This window comes from Ictalurus punctatus, chromosome 18 (assembly GCF_001660625.3).
Source record: "Ictalurus punctatus breed USDA103 chromosome 18, Coco_2.0, whole genome shotgun sequence".
Taxonomy (NCBI): Eukaryota; Metazoa; Chordata; class Actinopteri; order Siluriformes; family Ictaluridae; genus Ictalurus; species Ictalurus punctatus.
In genome coordinates, this window is record NC_030433.2 from 18682050 (window position 1) to 18703497 (window position 21448).

Sequence of the window (21448 nt, forward strand, 5' to 3'; positions counted from 1 at the left end):
GCAAAAGCTCTTCCGATTGAGACACTTGTATGTTTCGGGATCTGCACTTTAAGGCAAGGTTCTGTCATGTCACCATCAGCTTCCACCTTGAACTCTATGTCTCATCACCCTCACAGTATACAACCATGTCACATGACTCAGAAAACTAATGTTTGGAAATCTAAAATGCTTTTTGTACTGACTTGATAATGTAGAAGTCATCAAATAAAATCTCTATAACCAAGTTTGTACTGAAAAAAAAAAATAGGGTGCCTAAAACTTTTGCACAATACTGTATGCACAAAGAAGACTTCTCGTGCAACAGGAATGAGTGTTAATTGCCCATTGGAGGAAAAGAAACAGTAAATGGGTGAACAGAGCAGTGTAAAAAGATAACTCCTTATAGATAAAAGAACATCTATGCCTAAGTGTTGTAATAATTGGAAAAAGAGTAGACCGGTAGGGATGATAAAGAAACAGAAGCATGTGACCGGAGATATATTTATCACAGTTACTTCAGTTTGAAGGGGAAAAAAGAACTTGTGAAAAAGTATGAATTTGAATGAGCGAGGGTGGTTGGATTGAATTGGAGTACACACAAATAAAGTCATCAGAAATGGTACAAAGGTTAACTCTGTTCCAACCCTAACCTTCTATGAAACTGTACAAAATTGGCTCTCGTGCTACACAAGAGGGCCCACCTATAAGACACCCACAAAAGAATAAGTGAAGGCCAGAAGGTCATATGTGAAGATGTCTCAGTTAAGCTACCAGAGCCAAGAAAACACTCTCAGAAAAAATTGCATTTGCAACGTTATTCATGTCATTTATAATTCTGGCCATCCTAGAGGATGGATCATTTAGGATTGATCTGCTTTAACCAAGAAAGCATGGTGTATTATAAGTGCATGTATTCCTTTATGTATGCAAACGTGTGTATGTATCACTTCCATTTCACTCACTGTAATTATTTCTGAAGGCCAGAACAAAACCTTAGTAACGTGACATTATGGAGCAGGGGAAAAAATGTGTGACTGTAAGACAGCCGGCAAGGGAGATACTGAGGTTACTTGCAATAATATTAACATTTTCAATGACAGTTTTGACACATCTTTAGCAAATCTCACATTGGAAATGTTGGATGAAGTTCAGATTTTATTAGTACGCAGAGAAAATATTTTCCCTTTTTTTTAACATGAGATACAGCATACATCCTGAGTTTGGATAAAAGCAATACAATCTGTAGTTTATCAGAATCACAAACACCCCATAACAGATGTAATACCCATAAACTACATACAAATATTTTGTGAGACTTAACATGCCACACGTTTTGTGTAAGTATCTACGGAAAAACATATTCACATTTATTCATATACAGATGACAGAAACATTGATCACATTGTCCTTGTCCCATCATCAGTGTTTTGTAAAAGCCTCTAAAGGCACAACTCTGTTTTTACCGCAGTAGAAGAAGTTCTGTTTGAACAGTGGCCTGAAGGTCTCGTCCCTCAGGCCATAGATGATTGAGCTGAGGCAGCGTGGCAGGATCAGCACTACGAAGAAGTTGAGGAAGTGCAGCTGTTTGTATACGTCAAGTGGCAGGCTCACAAGAAGGGACTCTATATACTCGTAGAGGAAAGACATTAGTGAGAGGCCAAGCTGCACTGCATGCAGTACTACAGTGCGCAAGGCCTTATGGGCAGAAGTGGTGTCAGAGGAGATGGCACGTGCCTGCAGCAGGATAGCTACATACGTGTAGAGCAACACAATGGCCACCATGACAAAGAGCAAGATTTTGAATATCACACTCCTGCCCTGCTGCCAGGGTGCCACCATGAGCTGCGTGATGGTACACAGTGCAGGAGACAAGTAGAATGATGGCTCTGCGAGGAGGAAGAGAGCACACACATCAGTTAGCACATCACTGATGCCTAAAACCCACACCAGAGCTACAGCCACGCTCGCTCGCGCTGGGGTAGCCAACTCGCTGTGTCGCAAAGGGAAGCAGATGGCTGTGTACCTCTCCAAGGACATGACGGCCAGGTTTAGTGGCGCATTGACAAATGTCGACGTAGACACCAGCACGATGAAGGCACAGACAGCACGCACCACCAGTAGATAGAAGGAACTGAGCATGTAGAGCACCAGAGCGAGCACCAGGTGAATGGTGTCATTCAGGAGCATGTGGGCAAAGAGGATGTAGCGTGGTGTCTCACAAAAGATGGCCTTGGTGCGTAGTGTGAACAGCATTATAATGTTAACATAAATTACAAGTAAGTGTGTGGATACCACTAGGAACATTTTAAAGATCCTCTCGCCTGTAAAAGCCAGTCTCATGGTCTGCATATCAACAAAGGTCAAAGTGTCTGACATGTTGGCCATCAGTAGACCTGCAGAAAGAAAAGTAGAATTTTTTACAGCACATGTTACTAGCTCATTTCTCACAGCACAGATTTTCATTTTTTTTTTAAATTTTAGCTTCATGAGTACAATCCAAATATTCAAACACCAAACATTTTACAAATATGTATGACTATATTTACTAGAGCCATTTGTGCTATTTATTCTGAAAGTTCCATCCAGTGAAATAAATTGTACATTCAACACATTTTGTATCATATCAAATCAAATATGCACACAAAGGAATCTGTTAATCGTGCCACATGTAACATAGTATAAACACAACTAGAAAGCCTGTTGTATATCATGTAAGCAGGTAAGGATTTCTTAAAGTATCAAATTGTCACTACTGCAAATGTAGAAAACACCTACAGTGTAGTGAGCTTTACACCTGAAGTACTCACACCCCTAAGTCTCTGGGTGACAAAGGCCACTATTTAAATATACCACATCTCTCTTACATCAGCGAGCCTTGAGAGTTTTAAGTGCTGTGTCAATAACGCCTATGTCAATAAATATTGTAACTCATTAATGGACTTTTCTGAAGTAGGAATTATTTTTTTATGAATGTTTTGAATCATCTAATCCACAGTCACATTTACTCTTATATTAATATAAACTCACAGGCCACTGTATTAGGAACATGTGTACACCTGCACATTCGTGCAATTATCCATGATGCCGACCGTATGGCAGCAGCACAATGCATAAAACAATGCAGATACAGGTCAATAATATCATCTTAGTTTTCCCTTTAAACTAGAGGTGCAACTAACTATTATTTTCATAATCGATTAGTTGGCCGATTATTATTATATATATTTTTCGATTAATCAATTAATCGAAACTTTCAGTACAACTTTCCGTACCATTTTTTCTTATATTTAAAATAAAATCCACAAACTGAGTGTTACAAATATAAACTTAAGACTAAATCTTTACACAACTGTTTGTCCAATTATATATATAAGACTGAAAAGAACCCAATACACACAAATATATAATTAATTTAGGTCTGTAGTTTAATTCTGTGCTTTTTTTGTATCTATAAAAAGTAATTATATATTTATTATACTATTATATATATATAATAGATGCACAAAAAGCACTGAATTCTACAATCCTAGCAATCCCTGGCTGATTGGTAGAACCTGTCAATCCCCAGGGATTGGTTCAATACCAGGTTCAATTACATTTTATTGTTGGGGTGACATTTAATTTGACTCTGAATTATCTTTTGTTTATTTTATCTATCAATGCGACACTTGTACTTGTCTACCTCATAGGTTTTTGCAAATTATCATTTCATTTGTAAGTAAATTTAAAATAAATTCATCAGTGAACGATCATCAGCTCAGCTAACGTGATATTTGTGAATGCACGCGAATAACCAAATTGGTTAATTTTAAAACATGTCATTTGAATTTATTTTGATACATTTAACAAAAATATATATAATATTATTTAAACATTTTAAAAACTTTCCTACAGACCCCCTGCAATTACACCACTGACCACTAGGGGTCCGTGGAAACACCGCACTAGACAGTAGAGTCATAGTGCATAGTGTAAGTGTACAGTACTTCATTTGTGACACAACTTTAGTATTTACTCTCCGAATTGTGTTTTCTGAACAGAAGTAACGTAATGAGTAAATGTGCCGAGCGCAGACCCACTAATCGATAATCTGATTCATTGACAACGATTTTCATAATCGATTATTATCAATTTTATCAGCTCTATTGCAAACACAACACAGGTTTATCCCCAAAAATATTTTTGTTAAATATATGTGTGCAACAATTATTGGCACCCTTATGAACTTATATGAGAAAAATATATTTGAAGTATATTCCCACTGATATTATTTTAGTAAACCTGGGTGACTAGGAACACAGGGGTATAATTATGAGGTAACACATAGGCCAAATTCCCTTAGTTATTCATAACAATGGGTAAGACCAAGGAATATAGCTGTGACAAATGCATTGAAAATGCCCATTTCCACCATCAGGGCAATAATTAAGAATTTCCAGTCAATTGGAAATGTTATGAATCGACCTGGAATAGGACGTGTGTCGATATTGTCTCAAATGCACTGTGAAGAGGATGGTTTGACTGGCCAAAAAATCTACATGGATCACATCTGGAAAATTGCAGAATTTAGTTGCATCTTGGGGTCAGAAAGTCTCCAAAACTACAATCCAATGTCACCTACATCACCACAAGTTGTTTGGAAGTGTTTCAAGAAAAAAAGCCTCTACTCTCATCCAAAAACAAACTCAAGCATCTTCAGGTTGCCAGACACTACTGGAACTTCAAATGGGATCGGGTTCTATTGTCAGATGAAACCAAAATAGAGCTTTTTGGCAATAAATACCAGAGGTGGTTTTGGTGCACACAGAGAGGAAGCCATATGGAAAAGTACCTCATGCCCATGTAACAGATGAGTAAACACACACACACACACACACACACACACACACACACACACACACACACACACACACACACACACACACACACACACACACACACACACACACACACACACACATATGCTGGACAGTGTTATTCAATTTATTTCTGCAATCTACAATTTTGACAGGGTAGTATGTGCATTTAGGTCAAATATACTGCAGACATTCATCAAAAGAACCACAGCGGTGGCAGTTGATTCTGGTGTGGTACGACAAGAGAAGAGGATCAAAATAACCCTGTCTGCAGTACATTAGTGGTTGCTGGGGGTCTCTTGAATGCCACTGAGCATTACTGAAAATTATTACAAACCGCTTAGTTTCATGAAATTCATCCACAAGGATTTCATTACAATATTGGTTTTCTTTTTTCTTCTTTATTTTCATGTAGGTTACTGTCTGTGCGCAGTTTCCCATGGGTGTCTTTCAGGTTTTCCGGTTTCCTCCCACTGTCCAAAAACATGCAGGTAGGTGGACTGGCTATTGCCAGGTACCAGTGTGTGTGTATGTGTGTGGTAAGAATTCTCCCACCTTGTGCCAAGCCTACCCTAGATACACCGCAAACCCTACCATGAAAAAGCAGTTTTATTTATACACACAAATTTAATGGTTTTGTACAACCCAGTAATTTCATATGAAAGGCATTAATTAAAGAAATATTAAATATGAAATAGAAAGGAGGCAACACATCTCTAACCTAGGACAAATAAGAACAGTCATTCAATTAAGAGGAAATGCTGCCATATAAAAGTAGAACAGGCTGTAATGGCTTAGCAGAGTCGGCTCCATTTTCCATGGCATCTTCTTTTAATGCTGTGCAATGCTTTATTAGTGCCAGCATGAAGTGATTTATAAGCGACCAAGCTGATATGTCTTAATTTGCAATATGCCATATACTCCCAGTCTCTTCATGCCATCATTGGCTTCTTTATTGACACATGACCTCCTGCTTTTCCAACACAGCATTGATGTTCAGTGTACTTCTGCCTTACACTCACTGTACAAGACATATTGCTTTAAATAACAATTTAAAAAAACACACAAAAAAAACCTTAAACATAGCAGACTCCCTGTTTATTAATTACCTTGGTACAGTACACTTTTTTATGTTTTCACTTCACTTAATTCACACCCAATTTGCCTTTTCTATCATTTGGATTCAGATTTTGGCCTTTTCAAGTTGTTACACTACTAAACAATTTTTTTTTATTGCCATAGTCATGACTCAAAATAACTTCTACTTCTTCTGACAATTATTTTGCCATTTATTCATCATTTTGTGATTTCAGCTTTCACTGAGCTTTCCTTTTTATGGAGTTTTGTGGGCCTCACTAAATACAACTCCGCTGTGTATGCACGTTTTGCACTTCACAGGTGATTGGCATACAGCATAGACACATCAATATGAAGAATATTTCCAAAAACCTGAGTCAATTTGGATAAAATCTTCAATTTGGGTTGGCTTTTGCAAACATTTACACACAACTTTACTAAAAGATTAATAAATGAGCCCCAGTGGTCCATGGCACAGCCAGGTGTGGCTGATTCAGCTTACACACACAGAACAATGTTTTTAATCCATATCAGTCCTGCGGGATCATAACATGAACTTGGGATTGACCTTATTAAGTACTGCATGGTGATGAAATACAAGAGGGAATATTTTGTCCTCTGTAAATCACAGAAGAGCTGTCTTTAATCAGCCTAAATCTCTAGAGTAAACCTTAAAAAACCTCCTCAGTTCCATGCAATTTTCAATCCTATTAATTATTAACGCTTGCCTGTTTGTCTTTTACATTGTTTTGACAAGTGCTGTTGTTTTTTTCGCAGCTCAATCAAAAGTTTAGGCACACTTGATCCAAATGTGTTTTTCACGATTTAAAGAGAAACAGTTCAACAAAAAAAATGATTTACCAAATTACAATGTTCCTCTTAATCCCCAATCTTGTCAGTCAGCCAACGTGTTTGATGTCTGACCTAACCTAACCCAATGATTACTGCACATCCTATCAAGGAGACTGTGTTTAAAAGTAAGATTTCCATGAATTATGCGAAAGTTGCTTCATTAATATTCCACATTTCTGCCCAAAAATAAGCATTTTTGCAAAAACACATAAATTTTTGATTCATATGACAGGAATCTATCATTTTGATGAAGAACCTTATCTAACAAAGTCTTTTAAGTTACAGCCTACATTTTCTGTAAGTATTTGGCATCAGAGCAGTAGCTTTGTGTACCATTAATCTTTTAAAAGAGCACTAACTACCATCCAGACAGTTGTGCTCAACTTTACTTCCATCTCGAAGAAGCTTTGGAGAAACATTACAATTCATACCAGTTGATCTTGCCTGTTATTTTAGCTGCTGTCTCTTTAAGGATACTTTATCAACTTCACCTGAAGATGAGTGCTAATAAAAATATTATTTTAAAGTGGGTTAACTAATTAGGAGGCTGGAGAGTAAGTAAGAGTGTGAAGGAAATGTTTCAGCTACTGTAGAACCCTGTTCCAATAACTGCAAGTGCACACTTAAATGAGGTAGCTGATGCACACTTAAAAGCCATTAGGGTATGCTGACTGGGCAGATTTTAAAACATAAATTAGGGCTATTGCTAAACAAAATAAATTTTTTACATCATACACACACAGAGGGTTATGTTTAAAATGTTTTATTGGTGTAAAAGAGAATCTACACATAATGAATATGAGACTGAACTGAGAGCTGAATCACTTCACAGTTCATTTAATCAGCCAAATAAACACAAATCACCTCTTTACGTCACTGTAAAACACAACGAAAAAACAGAAGGGCCTTCGTCTACAGAACTTTGTATCGGCCTTTGGCTGTCGGCTGGTACGAGTTTTGCTGAAAGGGAAGGAAAGGACAATGCGCAATCAGGAAAAAAAAAACATTAACATTTTGAAATGTAATGATTCTTCAACAAATGAAACAGAAAGTCACACATCCACTCACACTATATCTAATTTCATATTTTAGTCTTCATTCGAAAACATACAAACAGTTAAAGGAGCAGAAACATGGAACTCTGAACAGATGGGTGAGTGACTAATAATTATTACTATTATTAGCATTATTGTAGTAGTAATAATAATAATAATAATAATAATAATAATAATGGCGGAGGAGGAAGAGGTTACCAAGCGTATGAGCTCTTCTTTGATGAGCCGTGTGATTTCTGCTTTTGCTTTCTGCACTGCCAACTCATTTGCACCTGAGAAACATTAAACATTACACATCATTATCTCATTTATTTATTTGTTCACTTATGAGTGATATTCTCAGTGTCAACCAGTCTTAAACAATCAACACAGCATAACTATGTTTTGCTGTGTGTTCGTACTTACTCTCGATGGCGAGGTAAATCTTGCGTTCTCCCTCTTTGGGTTCTTTCCCAGGAGGGAAGTATGTCCCTCTGATGGTGATGGCAGCCTCTGAATATTCACCAATCCTCTGCAGAGCCTCTTTAGACGTCACCTTCCACCTCGCCGTCTACACACCAACAACATCGCAACAACACGTCAACAACAGGTCAATATTTGTGTGTACCTGTCCCTCTCTCTCTCTCTCTCTCACACACACACACACACACACACACACACACACACAGAGAGTGTACGAGGGGTTAGGTGTGTGTACCTGTCTCTCACTCACTCACTCACTCATCCTCTCACACACACACACACACACACACGGTGTGTACGCGAGGTTAGGTGTGTGTACCTGTCTCTCACTCGCTCACTCATTCTCACGCTCACTCATTCTCTCTCTCACACACACACACACACACACACACACACACACACACACACACACACACACACACACACACACACACACACACACACACACACAGAGAGAGCGCGCGCGTCTATGTGAGGTTAGGTGTGTGTACCTCTCTCTCTCTCTCTCTCTCTCTCTCTCTCTCTCTCTCTCTCACATACACACACACACACACGCACTGCATCAAGAGGTAAAATGATTGTGTCTACCTGGGGAAAGTCGTTGATCTCCAGCTCCTCTTCATACCTCTTGACACTCTCTGCCTGTTCAGCATTCTGTCGCTCCTCCTCCAGTTTCTCGATGGGTGTGTAGTTCAGCTTGGCATTGATTTTCTCTGCAAGCTGCTCGGCAATGGTCTTAGCGGAGATGGAGGGTGCGATCATGGTCCCACCCCTCATGATGGCGTTAGTGGCCTGTTGCATTACGTCCTGACATTTGGAGGTAAAAAATTACAACAAGATGACATGAAGAGCCAAGTCCAGGGTTGTGTCCCAAATGCAGAAGTGTGCTTAAAATCAGCGTTGCCTGTTAGCTAATTGGCTAATTAGTAGTTAAAACTAGAACAGAGCCTTAAAATAGCCAACGTTTTACTAAGAACTCTAACTAGTGTGCAATTTTTAGTGTTTGGGATGGAGCCTTCCTGTCTCACCTGAGCTTCTGCGCCGAGGTTTTTCTGTGCGTTGATCTTTAGTGCCAGTTTCTTGGCGATCTCAAGTTTCTGAATGTTTCCAGCTGAAGGTGCAGTGAGACCACCAAGTCCTGCAGCAGAAACAGTGAGTCCTGAACCTGACGGTGCAGAACCCCCCGGAGCCGCCAAGTCCTTCACACGCTTCTTAGAGTTAAACATGCTTTCGATCTGCTCATCTATCTGTGAGGGGAACAAACAATATCCTTTAACGCCACACACCATTAAACACTGATCATAAATGATTAAAAAGTTAGTCTGATCATTAATCAAACAAAAAAAAAAAATCAATCATTAACAATTAACACAAAAAAAAAAATCAGCAGTTAAACAGAACAGAACTCTAAAATGAATGTTCACACTTACATCCAGTGCTGTGTCCTCGTCGTCTGAGTCATGAAGACCAAGCGCTGCTTTCTGGAGTTTCTTCCTTTCGTTAGCCAGAGCATGTTCAGTCTCATCAAACTTAAAGCCTTTCCCTGAAAACCCACTGCTGCTCTTAATACTCTTCCCCTCCTGCGCGCGCACACACACACACACACACACACAGTGTTAGAAGGTGTGGTGTAAGTGAGCAGGTGGTGTGATGCGGTGTGGTGTAGGTATATGGGTGGTGTTATGGGAGAGTGGTCTCAGGGTCTCACCGCTTTCTGCTGCTCCTTGAAGGTAGCCCAAAGCTGCTCGAGTTCAGGAGGAACTGAAGACCCTGACAACTCCAGAGCTTTAATGATGTCACCTGCATATCGCACCTGATCCTGAGTGATAAACGTGTATGCGTGGCCCTGACAAAATAACACACAACAGCTAACATAGTAACTCACACACACACGCACTATGTGCATATATACAGACCACTCCAAAAGTATTGGAACAACAAGGGAAATTATTTTGTTAGACATCTGGGTTTGAGATCAAATGATAAATGAAACAACAGATCAGAATTTCAGCATGTGACTGACAGGGTTTTCTTGTTGTTCGGGTGTACCCTGTTAAATTGTTTAAACAATTCATAGGTCTGAATGTCTACTCTTGGGTTAAGACCTGGGTTTCACCAGTGAAGACTGCATTTGTTGTTAAAAAGGATAAACCAACATGAACCAGAGAGCAGTCTATGCAAGCCATTTTGATGCTTAGAAAATAGGTGGGGAAATCAGAGCCATTGCACAGGCATTGGTCATAGTCAATACAACAATTTGGAATATATATATATATATATATATATATATATATATATATATATATATATATATATATATATATAGCATTATCAGACCTTATTTCCAGCTCTGCCAGTCCTCCCGGCACGGTGGACATAGTCCTCATAATGATTGGGACAGTTGTAGTTCACCACTAGAATGAGATGCTTTACGTCCAGGCCTCTCGCTGCCACCGATGTGGCCACCATCAGCCGACATGCCCCGCTCTTAAAATCGTTTATTATACTATCCCGATCATACTGATCGATTCCTGTGACGGAGAAACAGAGTATCAACACAACACATGCCACGACATTAATACACTGAAATCTAGAGATCGACTGATTATCGGTTTTACCGATATTTTTCCCGATATTTAAGTGTTTTTCCATAATCGGTTATGTAATGTCGGAAAAACTGATAAATGGATGCAAAACATGCAAAATATCTGTTATTAAAATACAAATCAATATCGGTCGATCTCTACTGAACTCAACAAAACACTACACATACCACAGCATTAATACACTGAAGTCTCATAGTGTGTGTTTACCTCCATGCAGAGACATGCAGGGGTACGAGGCCTTCATCAGGTCTTTCAGCAAGCCGTCTGCGTGTTCCTGTTTATCTACAAAAATAATCACCGAGCCTTTCTCCTGATAATGACCCAAAATCTCCAACAGCTTCAGGAACTTCTTCTCCTCCTCAATCACAATCTGACCACACACACACATACACACAGCTCAGGTTCCGGAATAACTACACTAACAGCAGCATTTTAAAGTAATGCTTATGCAGTAGTGTGTGTGTTTGGGGGGCGGGGTAGATATATTCTCACCACATGCTGCTCCACATCTGAACACACCACACTCCTTCCCCCAACCTGAACCTCGATTGGTTTGTTGAGGATACGGCGAGCTAAAGCCTCCATCACTCGAGGAAATGTTGCTGAAAACATCACTGTCTGACGATCCGGCCGCACATTATCCACTATGCGCATTACCTACACACACACACACACACACACACCTCAACAGATCAACATGAGCCACACAAGGCTCATACAGACACAAAACTGAATTTTTTTTTTTAACATTTCTGTTTTTAAGAACACTTATTAAACAGCACTTCAGTGTCCACATCACATTAATGCATCAGCAGTTACTACATCACTCAATCAAGTAATCTAGACAAGGACAAATCGGTTCAGGAACAAACATCAGGGACCTCATTTATCAACATAAAACATACATATACACATTTCTATCCACTGAATGGGATTAATCAAGTTTTGCTTGTGTGTGAGGATTTGGGTATATTATACGCTAGTGGTAGAAAAGTGTAATAGCAGTTAAACTGACTAGGCGGAGCTTCTATATCACATACTGTCCATCATATCAGCATAATTCAGGGGGTTATTTCTGATTTCAGTGCTCACAAGATGCAGACAGATGACCCGGATGGAAAGTAAAGTCAAATCGTATGAAAGGTACACTTAAAGATTGATTGGGAATATGCTTGGTTTGAAGATTTGGCTCATGGAGTTTTGAAGAGGGAGTGTGTTTCTAGCACCACTGGAAACTCTAGGTTGAGAGTGAGAAATGGATTATCAGTCGATTTCATTTATCCAGCGCATTTTTAGATGAGCTCTATTCAAGGGCTTTTTGGCTATGAGCATATTTCAAAGAGAAATTGGAGATGCTATTGCAGTTTCTAAATGTAATTGGGCAAACAGAACTCACACACTCAAATATATATACACACACACACACACACACACACACACACACACACACACACACACACACACACACACACACGCGCACAAATATATACATACCGATCAGCCATAACATTAAAAATACTAACAGGTATGTGAATAACATCATCTGCAGGTATCAGCAATACCATATTGCAGTGACCTACACGTCAATTTAATTATGCTACACGATAAATCAGCTATAATGTATTGTGCTCATGCATATACATCCATTTCTTGGTTCAAGTAAACTATAGCAAGGTAAATTTCTATAGCAGTATATGGGAGACCAGAGCAAATATCCTTTTTGCATTACCATTTGCTCCAACATGGGCAGGGGGACAGCAGTGTTTACTGCTGTCAGGTGTTTTTTTTTGTAACTCAATGCCAATGTAATGTAACAGGTAGTGTTATAAAGAAGAAAATATTACAGCTACTATTTTGTAATATTACTTTGGGGGGTACAAATAGTAATATATCAATAGTGATATTCACTATTGTTATATTGGCTTTCACCCTGAACATTGATTATCTCATGGGATATATTGGGCAGCAAGTGCACAGTCAGTTCTCAAGTTGATGTGTTTTAAGCAGGAAAAATGGGCAAGCAGAAGAATCTGAGCGACTTTGACAAGGGCCAAATTGTGATGGCTAGATGACCGAGTCAGAGGATCTCCAAAACGGCAAGTCTTGTTAGTACCTACCATTAGTGGTCCAAGGAAGGACAACCGGTGAACTGGCGACAGGGTCATGGGCACCCAAGTCTAGTCCTTGTGGTCTGATCCCAGAGCACAGCTACTGTAGCACAAATGCTGAAAATGTTAATGCTGGCTATGATAGAAAGGTTTCAGAACACAGTGCATCAGTTTGCTGCGTAGGGTGCTGCGTAGCCACAGACCGGTCAGAGTGCCCATGCTGACACCTGTCCACTGCCGAAAGTGCCTACACTGAGCATCAGAACTGGACCATGGAGCGGTGGAAGAAGGTGGCCTGGTGTGATAATGACGTTTTTTTTTTTTATATTACGTGGACAGCCGGGCATGCGTGCATTGCTTACCTAGGGAAGAGATGGCACCTGGTTGAACTATGGGAAGAAGGCAAGCCGGAAGTGTGATGATCTGGGCAATGTTCTGCTGGGAAATCCTGGGTCCTGGCATTCATGTGGACATGCAGCACCTACCTAAACATTGTTGCAGACCAAATACATGCTGACATGGCAGCGGTATTCCCTAATGTCAGAGATCTCTTTCAGCAGGATAATGTGCCCTGTCAGACTGTAAAAATTGTTCAGGAATGGTTTTAGGATCATTACAGAGTTCAAGGAGTGGACTCTGCCTCCAAATTAACCAGATCTCAATCCAATCGAACCTCTGTGGGATGTGCTGGACAAAAAAGTCTGATTCATGGAGGCTCCACCTCACAGCTTACAGAACTTAAAAGGATCTACTGCTAACGTCTTGTTGCCAGATACCACAGCACACTTTCAGAAGTCTTGTGGAGTCCATGCCTCGATGTCTCAGAGCTGTTTTAGCAGCACAAGGGGGACTGACACAAAATTAGGCAGGTGCTTTTCAAGTTACAGCTGATCGGCATCAAATAAAATCTGATTTATTCATTTTATTAGACAAACTACCCGTAAAAGTGCCAAATAAACCGTTTTTGTTTTGCTCAACAGTATCTTTACTTTACTGTCAGTGAAGTTCATCTTCTTGGACCTTTTGCCGTGTTCCATGTCTGAAACAATCAGCACCTCGAGCAGGCTACTGTGCTTTTTAAAGCACAAATTAAGTACTTGTTTTACACACGCATTGATAAATAAATGACACCCCAGGTCTGTGTGAGTGTAGACTGAGTGGTGGTGCTGAGGTGTTTCGTGAACACAGCAAGGTGCTTGGTGAGCACAGTGAGGTGTTTGGTCAGCATGGTGAGGTGTATGGTGTGCACAGCTAGATGAATAGTGAGCAAGCGAGATGTTTAGTGAAAGTGGTGTTTGGTGTGTCAACTCACCTGTGGTTCAAAACCCATATCAAACATTCGATCAGCTTCATCGACTACGACATATGTGACTCTGCGCAGGTTCGTGACTCGTCCTGAAATCAGCATCAACTCCACATTAGTGATCAAATTGCAGGAAAAACACACACACATACACACGCGCACCCTGCATTAACACTAGCACTGATGCAGCTCTATGACAGACAGAAGGTTACTGCTGGTTTCTTGCGTACCATCGTTCGACACAGCCAACCTGTTAAACAAACATTAAAACACCACGCGCTCACCTGGAAAACACACAGCACAGATTACACGCATGTGTGGGAGCACAAGCTAAGGATTAAAACACACATCACACGTAGGTATTGGGGGAAATAAGACCTGTTGTTAATAGGGTCATAAACCACCTTCATCTACCGTAAGTCATTTATTTAAACATTTTCATACACACAGACAGGAAAATAAGTGACTATACACTACCGGTCAAAAGTTTAGACACACTCATTCTTTATTTTTTATAAATACACACATTTAGGATAATAGTAAAGTCATCAAAACTCTGGAGTAACACAAATGGAACTATGGGAATCATTATCAAAATAATTTAGTATTTTAGCATTTTCAAAGTAGACCCCCTTTTTGCCTAGAATTTCCAGAAATGTATTCTTGGCATTTTCTCAACCGATTTCTTGATGAATCCCGCTGAGATTCTTTTTAAACGGTATTAAAGGAATTCCCACCTACGCTGGCTTATTGGCTGCTTTTCGGAATATTTCGCTCAAGTCATCCCTTAAAAAACATTTTTTTTTGTAAATAAAATGTTAGTTTTCTAATGAAAGGAATGAATATGTTGGCACAATTATATTTTTGTCTACAACACTGATTTCAAATATTTAATGATGAGTAACATTTCAGTCAAGTGTCTCCAAACTTTTGACTGATAGTGTATTTACTGAAACATTTATACTGATCTTGCAACATACACAAGTTAGATAAACATCTATGTAAAAGTGGAGCTTATTTCCATACTTTCAGCTTCTCAGCATGATTATTTGACCACAATTAAATAAATCCTACAGCAATGGTGTGTGTGTGTGTGTGTGTGTGGGGGGGGGGGGGGGGGGGGTATCTGATCTCCTGACTTCACTTGCACTCCTTACTTAACACTTCCAACACATCGAGATCCCTGTGAGCTCAAACACACACATATACGAAGACACACAAACTCCCACACACAGATGAGGACACACTTACCACTGTTGGCTCCCAGCATGTCGATCATTCGACCAGGAGTGCAGACAATGATTTCAGCTCCACGCTTCAGCTCTGCTATCTACACACATATACACAGTGTTAAGATAACATTCTAAACACAGGCTATGTCCCAGAAACCAGGGTGTTTATTACAGGTCACTGTGAGAGCCTTGTGTGTGTCTCAAGCCAAATTTTTTCCCCCCATTAAAAAGTCAAAAATTTGAGATTACACTGAACGCATGTGACCTCCACCTCGGGGGTTCCAGAAAACAGAACTTGAACTTTACATTGCATTTCTTTGCACACACTGCTCACAGTGCATTATCGGTAATACACACCCTGACAATACACGTTATATGTACACAGACACATACACACACACAGAGATAAACACAAACCTGCTCACTGATGCCTGTTCCACCATACACACACACCACTCTGAGCCCCAGTGGCTTGGAGAACTTTTTACACTCTTTAGTGATCTGCAGAGCGAGCTCACGTGTTGGCGTCATGATTGTCGCTGAGATACAGACAAACGTGTTAGCATAAACACTAAATACATAACACTTACCAAGTTTTAGCCCTGTGTGTTTACAGAGTGTATATATGCGTGTGTGTGTGTGTCTGTGTACCGATAGGCCCCTCCCCCTCCTCTAGGGGTCGTTGGTCTAAAATATGGCGAAACATTGGCAGCAGGAATGCAATGGTTTTCCCACTTCCTGTTTTGGCAATGCCGATGAGGTCACGTCCGGACATGATGGCGGGAATGGCCTGAGCCTGGATGGGCGTAGGCTTCTCGTAGTTATGCCTGAAATACACATACACACAGACATTACAGAAAAGGATTTAAAAATGTCTGGGACCAAAACAATGCCTCAGTCATCAAAAAGTAAAGCACCTGTGTGGGTATGCATTTTCTTTCTTTCTCTATCTCTCATACTCTCACACACACACTCAGTCTTCATGACTGTTTACAACACTGCCTCGTCCACTTGCCCTAATAACTCAGGTGTTCGCTGCACCCATCGCAATCACACGTGATCGAATTTTGTGACTAGAAGGGTTGCCAGATCTGCCAAAAGCAACCCAATATAACCAACACGTGTCCAAAAACTATTCCGAAACCCAAAAGCTTTCAGACATGTATTTTGCATGTGGGTATGTGTTCATCATAGAGATGGATGTGAACGTGATCGGAAGTGCATCACCTACAGACTGCAGGAACTCTAAGGAACTTTAAGAGAGCTTTCAGAACCAGGGCCAAGTTACCTTTCTGTTTCTGAGTTGGATCTTTTTTTTTTTTTTAAAAACAGTAAATATTTTAAGATGTGGCACTTACTTTGTTAAACATTGTTGACTACTTAAAATACAAGCTTTTCAAAAACCTGCATTCAGCCACCTTATTCGAACGCTTCACGTCCAAGAGGAAGAGTGGGAGTGTTGGGACAGGGCCGGCGGAGAAGGAAGCACTCACTTTTTAAGGGCATTTAAGACCTTCATGGATGTTCCACACTGCACCCAGGTCTTTACGGGTTTGGGACAGCCTTTCCCCTTCACCAAGATTCCCTCAAGCTCCAGACGATACTCATTCACCTCTGAAACACACAAACACACCCAGACAGTCAGTTCAGTATTGTTTTGTGCACTCTTAACCGTAAATGTCGATGGTACCATACCCTCCGGTGTCATTTTGGCCAGTTCAGGAACTTCTACGTAGAAATTCTTGCGGTAGGATTCGTACTGGATTTTCTGATGATCAACAGGCTCCAGAATTTTCCGCTGTTTGGTCTGGAAGCCGGTGAGAGCCGTTTGCAGGTCCACTTCCTCCTCCTCTGACGAATACTACACACAGACAGACACACTCATGAGTTTAATTACTTTGTGTTAAATAAGAACTCATGTCTCACAGACAGATCCAGTTTACAGTAACAGTGATGCATCTTTACACACACAGACACACACACAAACACACAGCTGTGTATATAAAGGCTTTTACCTCCATGGCATCCTGATCATTCTCCATTAACTCTCCTTTCTTTTTGGTGATGTAAGGAATCTTCTTCGTCTTCACTACTGTCACCACCTTTGTCACAGTCATGCCTCCTTTCTGCACACATACAATTTAAACACTTTGTTGTAACAAACACATGCGCAAACAATGATGACAAACTGCAACAATGTGCTGGCATGTGAGTCTCTCTCTCTCTCTCACACACACACACACACACACACACACACACACACACACACACACACACAGAGAGAGACATGCCCTCTCCATCTCTCATACACACACAGAGCTCACACTAACTAAACTATGTTTGAGATTAGATCAGTGTGTCGTTGTGTCTCACTTTGTCGTTTCCTCCCTTCATAGTGCCCATGTTGAACTTCTTCACTTCCTCCTTCACTTCCTCCATGTAGGCATCCAGGGGGTCAAGCTCTTCCCCTCCCTCCTCCTCCATCACCTCTGCTTCCTCCACCTTCCCGTCCTTCTCCTTCTCCTCATCCTCCTCTCCCTCTTGATCCACTGAGGCCGGACCTTCTTCATCATCATCTACAGTCACACGCACACACATTACTGTCTACAATCAATACTGTATATGTGTGCAATGTCTCTACAGTGTCTTTCTCTCACATACACACCATCATCATCCTCCAGGCTCCACTTCTTGCCCTGTTTCATCTCTTCGAGCTCCTTTTTGATCTCGCCAATGTTCTCCATGGCCTTCTTCCTCTGCTCCTCCCTCCATTTCTCTACCCGCTCCTTCCTCTTCCTCATCTCCTCCTCCAGTGTCGTCTGGTCAAAGTCCTGCTGTGGGCCAGTTCGTTAACATGGTTAACTCCTGCTAAACCATACACACACTAGAGAGGTCACGAGAACCAATACTTCGGTACCAACATTCTTAAAACGTAACGGTCCTTGTTTTTCTGCACTAGCGTTGGAACCGTTTCTAATGGAGGTAAAGAGGTTGCAATTCTAACTAAAATTTTAGTCGGTACACAAGTGGTGAAGAAGAAGAACGCCTACAAGCACACGGGAAAAACTACAGAAGATTAGCTTAGCTTATCAAGTTTAGCGCCGCCCTGACTCGTTGAGAGGAAAAGAGAGGAAAGCTAGTATCGGTTTCCGGTGTGCAATCGATGCTATCACTCATTTCAAACAAAGGGGAAACACCTGGAATTTGGCAAAGCACCTGAAAGACGGTCCTATATTAGGTTTGTTTGAGGCAGCTGGCATTGTTGCCGTGAAACCAGCTAACGTTATGCTCCATGTAATGTTAGCGATAGCCAGTTATTTGTTAACGCTGTTAACACATTGCAATGTTATAAACTACCTCCTAATGGGCCACCATGCAATCGCCATTCAGCCCGTGTCCTGTCAGCAAGATGTAGCCTAATGTCACTAATAATTATTCAAATGTTCACGCTTTTAATACATCTTTTTGGCCTGCCACCATATCAGTGTACTTAAACTAATGCTTGCATTCAGAGTATAAGGTAGGTGTGTGTGTGTGTGTGTGTGTGTGTGTGTGTGTGTCTGTACATGTGTTTAGGAGTGCACCTCCACTCATTGTCAGACAGTGTTTGATAACTAAAATACCCCCCCCTCTCTCTCTTTGCCAGTATCAGCCAAAGGAGGATGTCCTCTAGGAGAGTATTTAATTACATTTTTTTTTTTTTTTTTTTTTAATACCACACCATGGTATCGACTTTGGTATCAAGTATCATGTACTTTTGGTGGTATCGGTACCGACTACTAGATTTTGGTATCGTGACATCCCTAACACACACTTACATCCTCCACTCGCTCCTCTTCCTTCTCCTCTTTCTTCTTCTTATCTGCTGACTGCTCACCACCATCTGTCTTCTCCTTGCTGCAGACACCCAAAACACCCCAGTCACCACACATCAGTACACACAAAAACTCATTTATTATGCCCCCTCCTTAACACTGTTAGATTTTGTTTTACCTTCGCCCTTTACTGCGGCTCCTCGACCTCCTGCGCTCACGACTTCTGGAGCGTTTACGCTCACGACTCCGAGACCGCCTGTTGAACACACGCAGTTTTACAGTAAGCAGGAGGATGGGAAAGATGCTGTGTGTGTGTGTGAGAGTGTGAGAGAGAGAGAGAGAGAGTGACCTCTGTCTCTTGCGGTCTCTGGAGCGTGATCTCCTCCGCTCTCTGCTGCGTGATCGTTCCCTGCGTCCCCGCTCACGTGCTCGATCCTCTTTCTTCACTCGCTTAGAGTCAGGAGAGCGGCTTTTAGAGCGACTGCCCGAGCGTCCTCGTGATGATGAGCGCTTCCGGTAATGTCTGTAATTAACACCGTGATATTGATAACAACAGTTCTAACACTCACAACAAACAGATTAATTGCTAAAAAAAAAAAAAAAAAACCACGACTGTGCATGGGTGGTCATTTCTCCTAGACAAAATGCAAACATCAACAGTAAAGTTATTACGTCCCGAGTTTTAGCGTGAATACACTGTCTGGGTGCTTCTCATTTCTTATTTCCTTTCCTTGCATCTTAGCTCTGCCCCATTGGGGTGTGAGGGAAGGATACAAGGATGAGATGCGAGGAAAGAGGAATCGAAGCAATTCGACTGGAATATGATGACTCAGCTGGATGACCTCACTGCATTTCAGGGATCTGCCCTTATGCTTTTTTTTTTTTTTTTTTTTAAATGTGCGGTTATGTTGTTGGAAATCGATTAACAACAACATTCTTGAATGCACTGGTAGTATGTGAAATGTCTGGGTTATTCAACAACGAATTACTAAACAATACATAAATGATCGCATCTTTTGTGCAGCTTTGCATATCCAAACATGCAAGGAGCAATGAATTACGATACTCATTGTAAGCATATTACTACTTAATTATAGTTCACACAGCATTCCATCACATCACCACCGGACTTTTTGTTTGAGATTGTTGTAGATGTAAAGGAGGAGGGGAATTTATACGTGTGGCAGGTTTTTCGATAAGAAACACTTCCTTATTGGATACACCTGTGTATCCTTGCTCCTAGCTGCTCTGCATTCGCATGTCAGGGTGTTCGATAAGAAACACTTAAGATAAACCTTTAACCTCGCTCATAGCTCCTCTGGAAGCTTCCTCACTCCTCGTTCCTCGCCTCCTCGCGGTGCAATTAAAGAATTGATATGTCCTTCAAGATGGGTGACGTCGATAGATTTCCGGGTCACGGGCTGGAGGATGGAGGAGCGAGGAAGTTTCCATGTGAGTACTGAGAAGCAGCCTGTCTCCGAGCGTGACGTCACACGTACACAGCTGGCTAGCTAGCTCGCGCTTTCTGCAGACATCTCGCTGAAGTAGCGACTGAAGTAAACAAGGAGCTAGCTGCTAATTTAATAACATACATACTACACTGACAAGCTTGACTTAAGCAGCATTAATAATGTTTATTAATACTAGCTGCTGTTAGCCGGTTAGTTTCAAAGCCAGCTAATCTAAATTTACTAATATTTGTCCGCTAGCTAGAATTATTAGCTTCACTTCGGTTAAAACTAAAAAAAATCTCTTTCTCTCCGCGAGTCACATACTAGTTTTTTAATCACTAGGTAACCGGTTCTATAAATGAATAAATTAATACAATTAATTTCCTCACCGAGACTCCCGTCCCATACTGTCTGTAAACTGTACAACTGTTTCACGACGTTTTTGTTTCTGCTTCGCCAACATCCGGCTCCGGTCTTTCTTCTTCGGTTGTGGATGTAACACCCGACTGAAGCTGATATACTGCCACCTGGAGGAGTCAAACTGAAATGAATTCAATTTAAGTGAATCAAAGCTCTATTAAAAATATCAAATCAGTTCTTCCCTTAGCACTGTCTATGTACCTAAATGCTTTAAACTAGCAGTTATCAAACC

The 21448-nt window shown here is 40.8% G+C and overlaps 2 protein-coding genes across 3 annotated transcripts; both read right to left on the reverse strand.

The window, feature by feature from the left end:
• Positions 1 to 1398: 1398 nt before the first annotated feature.
• On the reverse strand, positions 1399 to 2355 carry LOC108278582 (odorant receptor 131-2-like). The gene has a single exon (XM_017492030.3). It carries the CDS (start codon positions 2353 to 2355, stop codon positions 1399 to 1401), a length of 957 nt encoding a protein of 318 aa, XP_017347519.3.
• A 5156-nt stretch (positions 2356 to 7511) lies between these two features.
• On the reverse strand, positions 7512 to 21310 carry ddx46 (DEAD (Asp-Glu-Ala-Asp) box polypeptide 46). 2 transcript variants are annotated; one of them, XM_017493566.2, is made up of 23 exons: positions 21186 to 21310; positions 19695 to 19868; positions 19524 to 19601; positions 19349 to 19427; positions 18196 to 18361; positions 17904 to 18106; positions 17546 to 17656; positions 17226 to 17391; positions 17024 to 17144; positions 16182 to 16357; positions 15948 to 16069; positions 15550 to 15628; positions 14308 to 14390; positions 11380 to 11544; positions 11095 to 11257; positions 10619 to 10812; positions 9990 to 10127; positions 9712 to 9861; positions 9310 to 9528; positions 8870 to 9088; positions 8225 to 8369; positions 8018 to 8091; positions 7512 to 7724 (listed from the first exon to the last, which is right to left on the reverse strand). In XM_017493566.2, exons 1-23 carry the CDS (start codon positions 21257 to 21259, stop codon positions 7677 to 7679), a joined length of 3147 nt encoding a protein of 1048 aa, XP_017349055.2. In that variant the 5' UTR covers positions 21260 to 21310; the 3' UTR covers positions 7512 to 7676. The 2 variants fall into 2 exon arrangements, with proteins under 2 accessions (XP_017349055.2, XP_017349054.2); XM_017493565.2 differs by having other exon boundaries at positions 18196 to 18364.
• Between the last annotated feature and the right edge of the window lie 138 nt (positions 21311 to 21448).

Excerpts from the sequence above, each read along its gene's own strand:
- LOC108278582 (XM_017492030.3), bottom strand. The coding sequence starts at position 2,355 with ATGTCAGACACTTTGACCTTTGTTGATATGCAGACCATGAGACTGGCT.
- ddx46 (XM_017493565.2), bottom strand. The coding sequence starts at position 21,259 with ATGTTGGCGAAGCAGAAACAAAAACGTCGTGAAACAGTTGTACAGTTT. Across the intron at positions 9,862-9,989 it reads TCAAGGAGCAGCAGAAAGCG|GAGGGGAAGAGTATTAAGAG; the intron begins GTGAGACCCTGA and ends GTGCGCGCGCAG. Across the intron at positions 7,725-8,017 it reads AAGAAGAGCTCATACGCTTG|CAAAACTCGTACCAGCCGAC; the intron begins GTAACCTCTTCC and ends CTTCCCTTTCAG.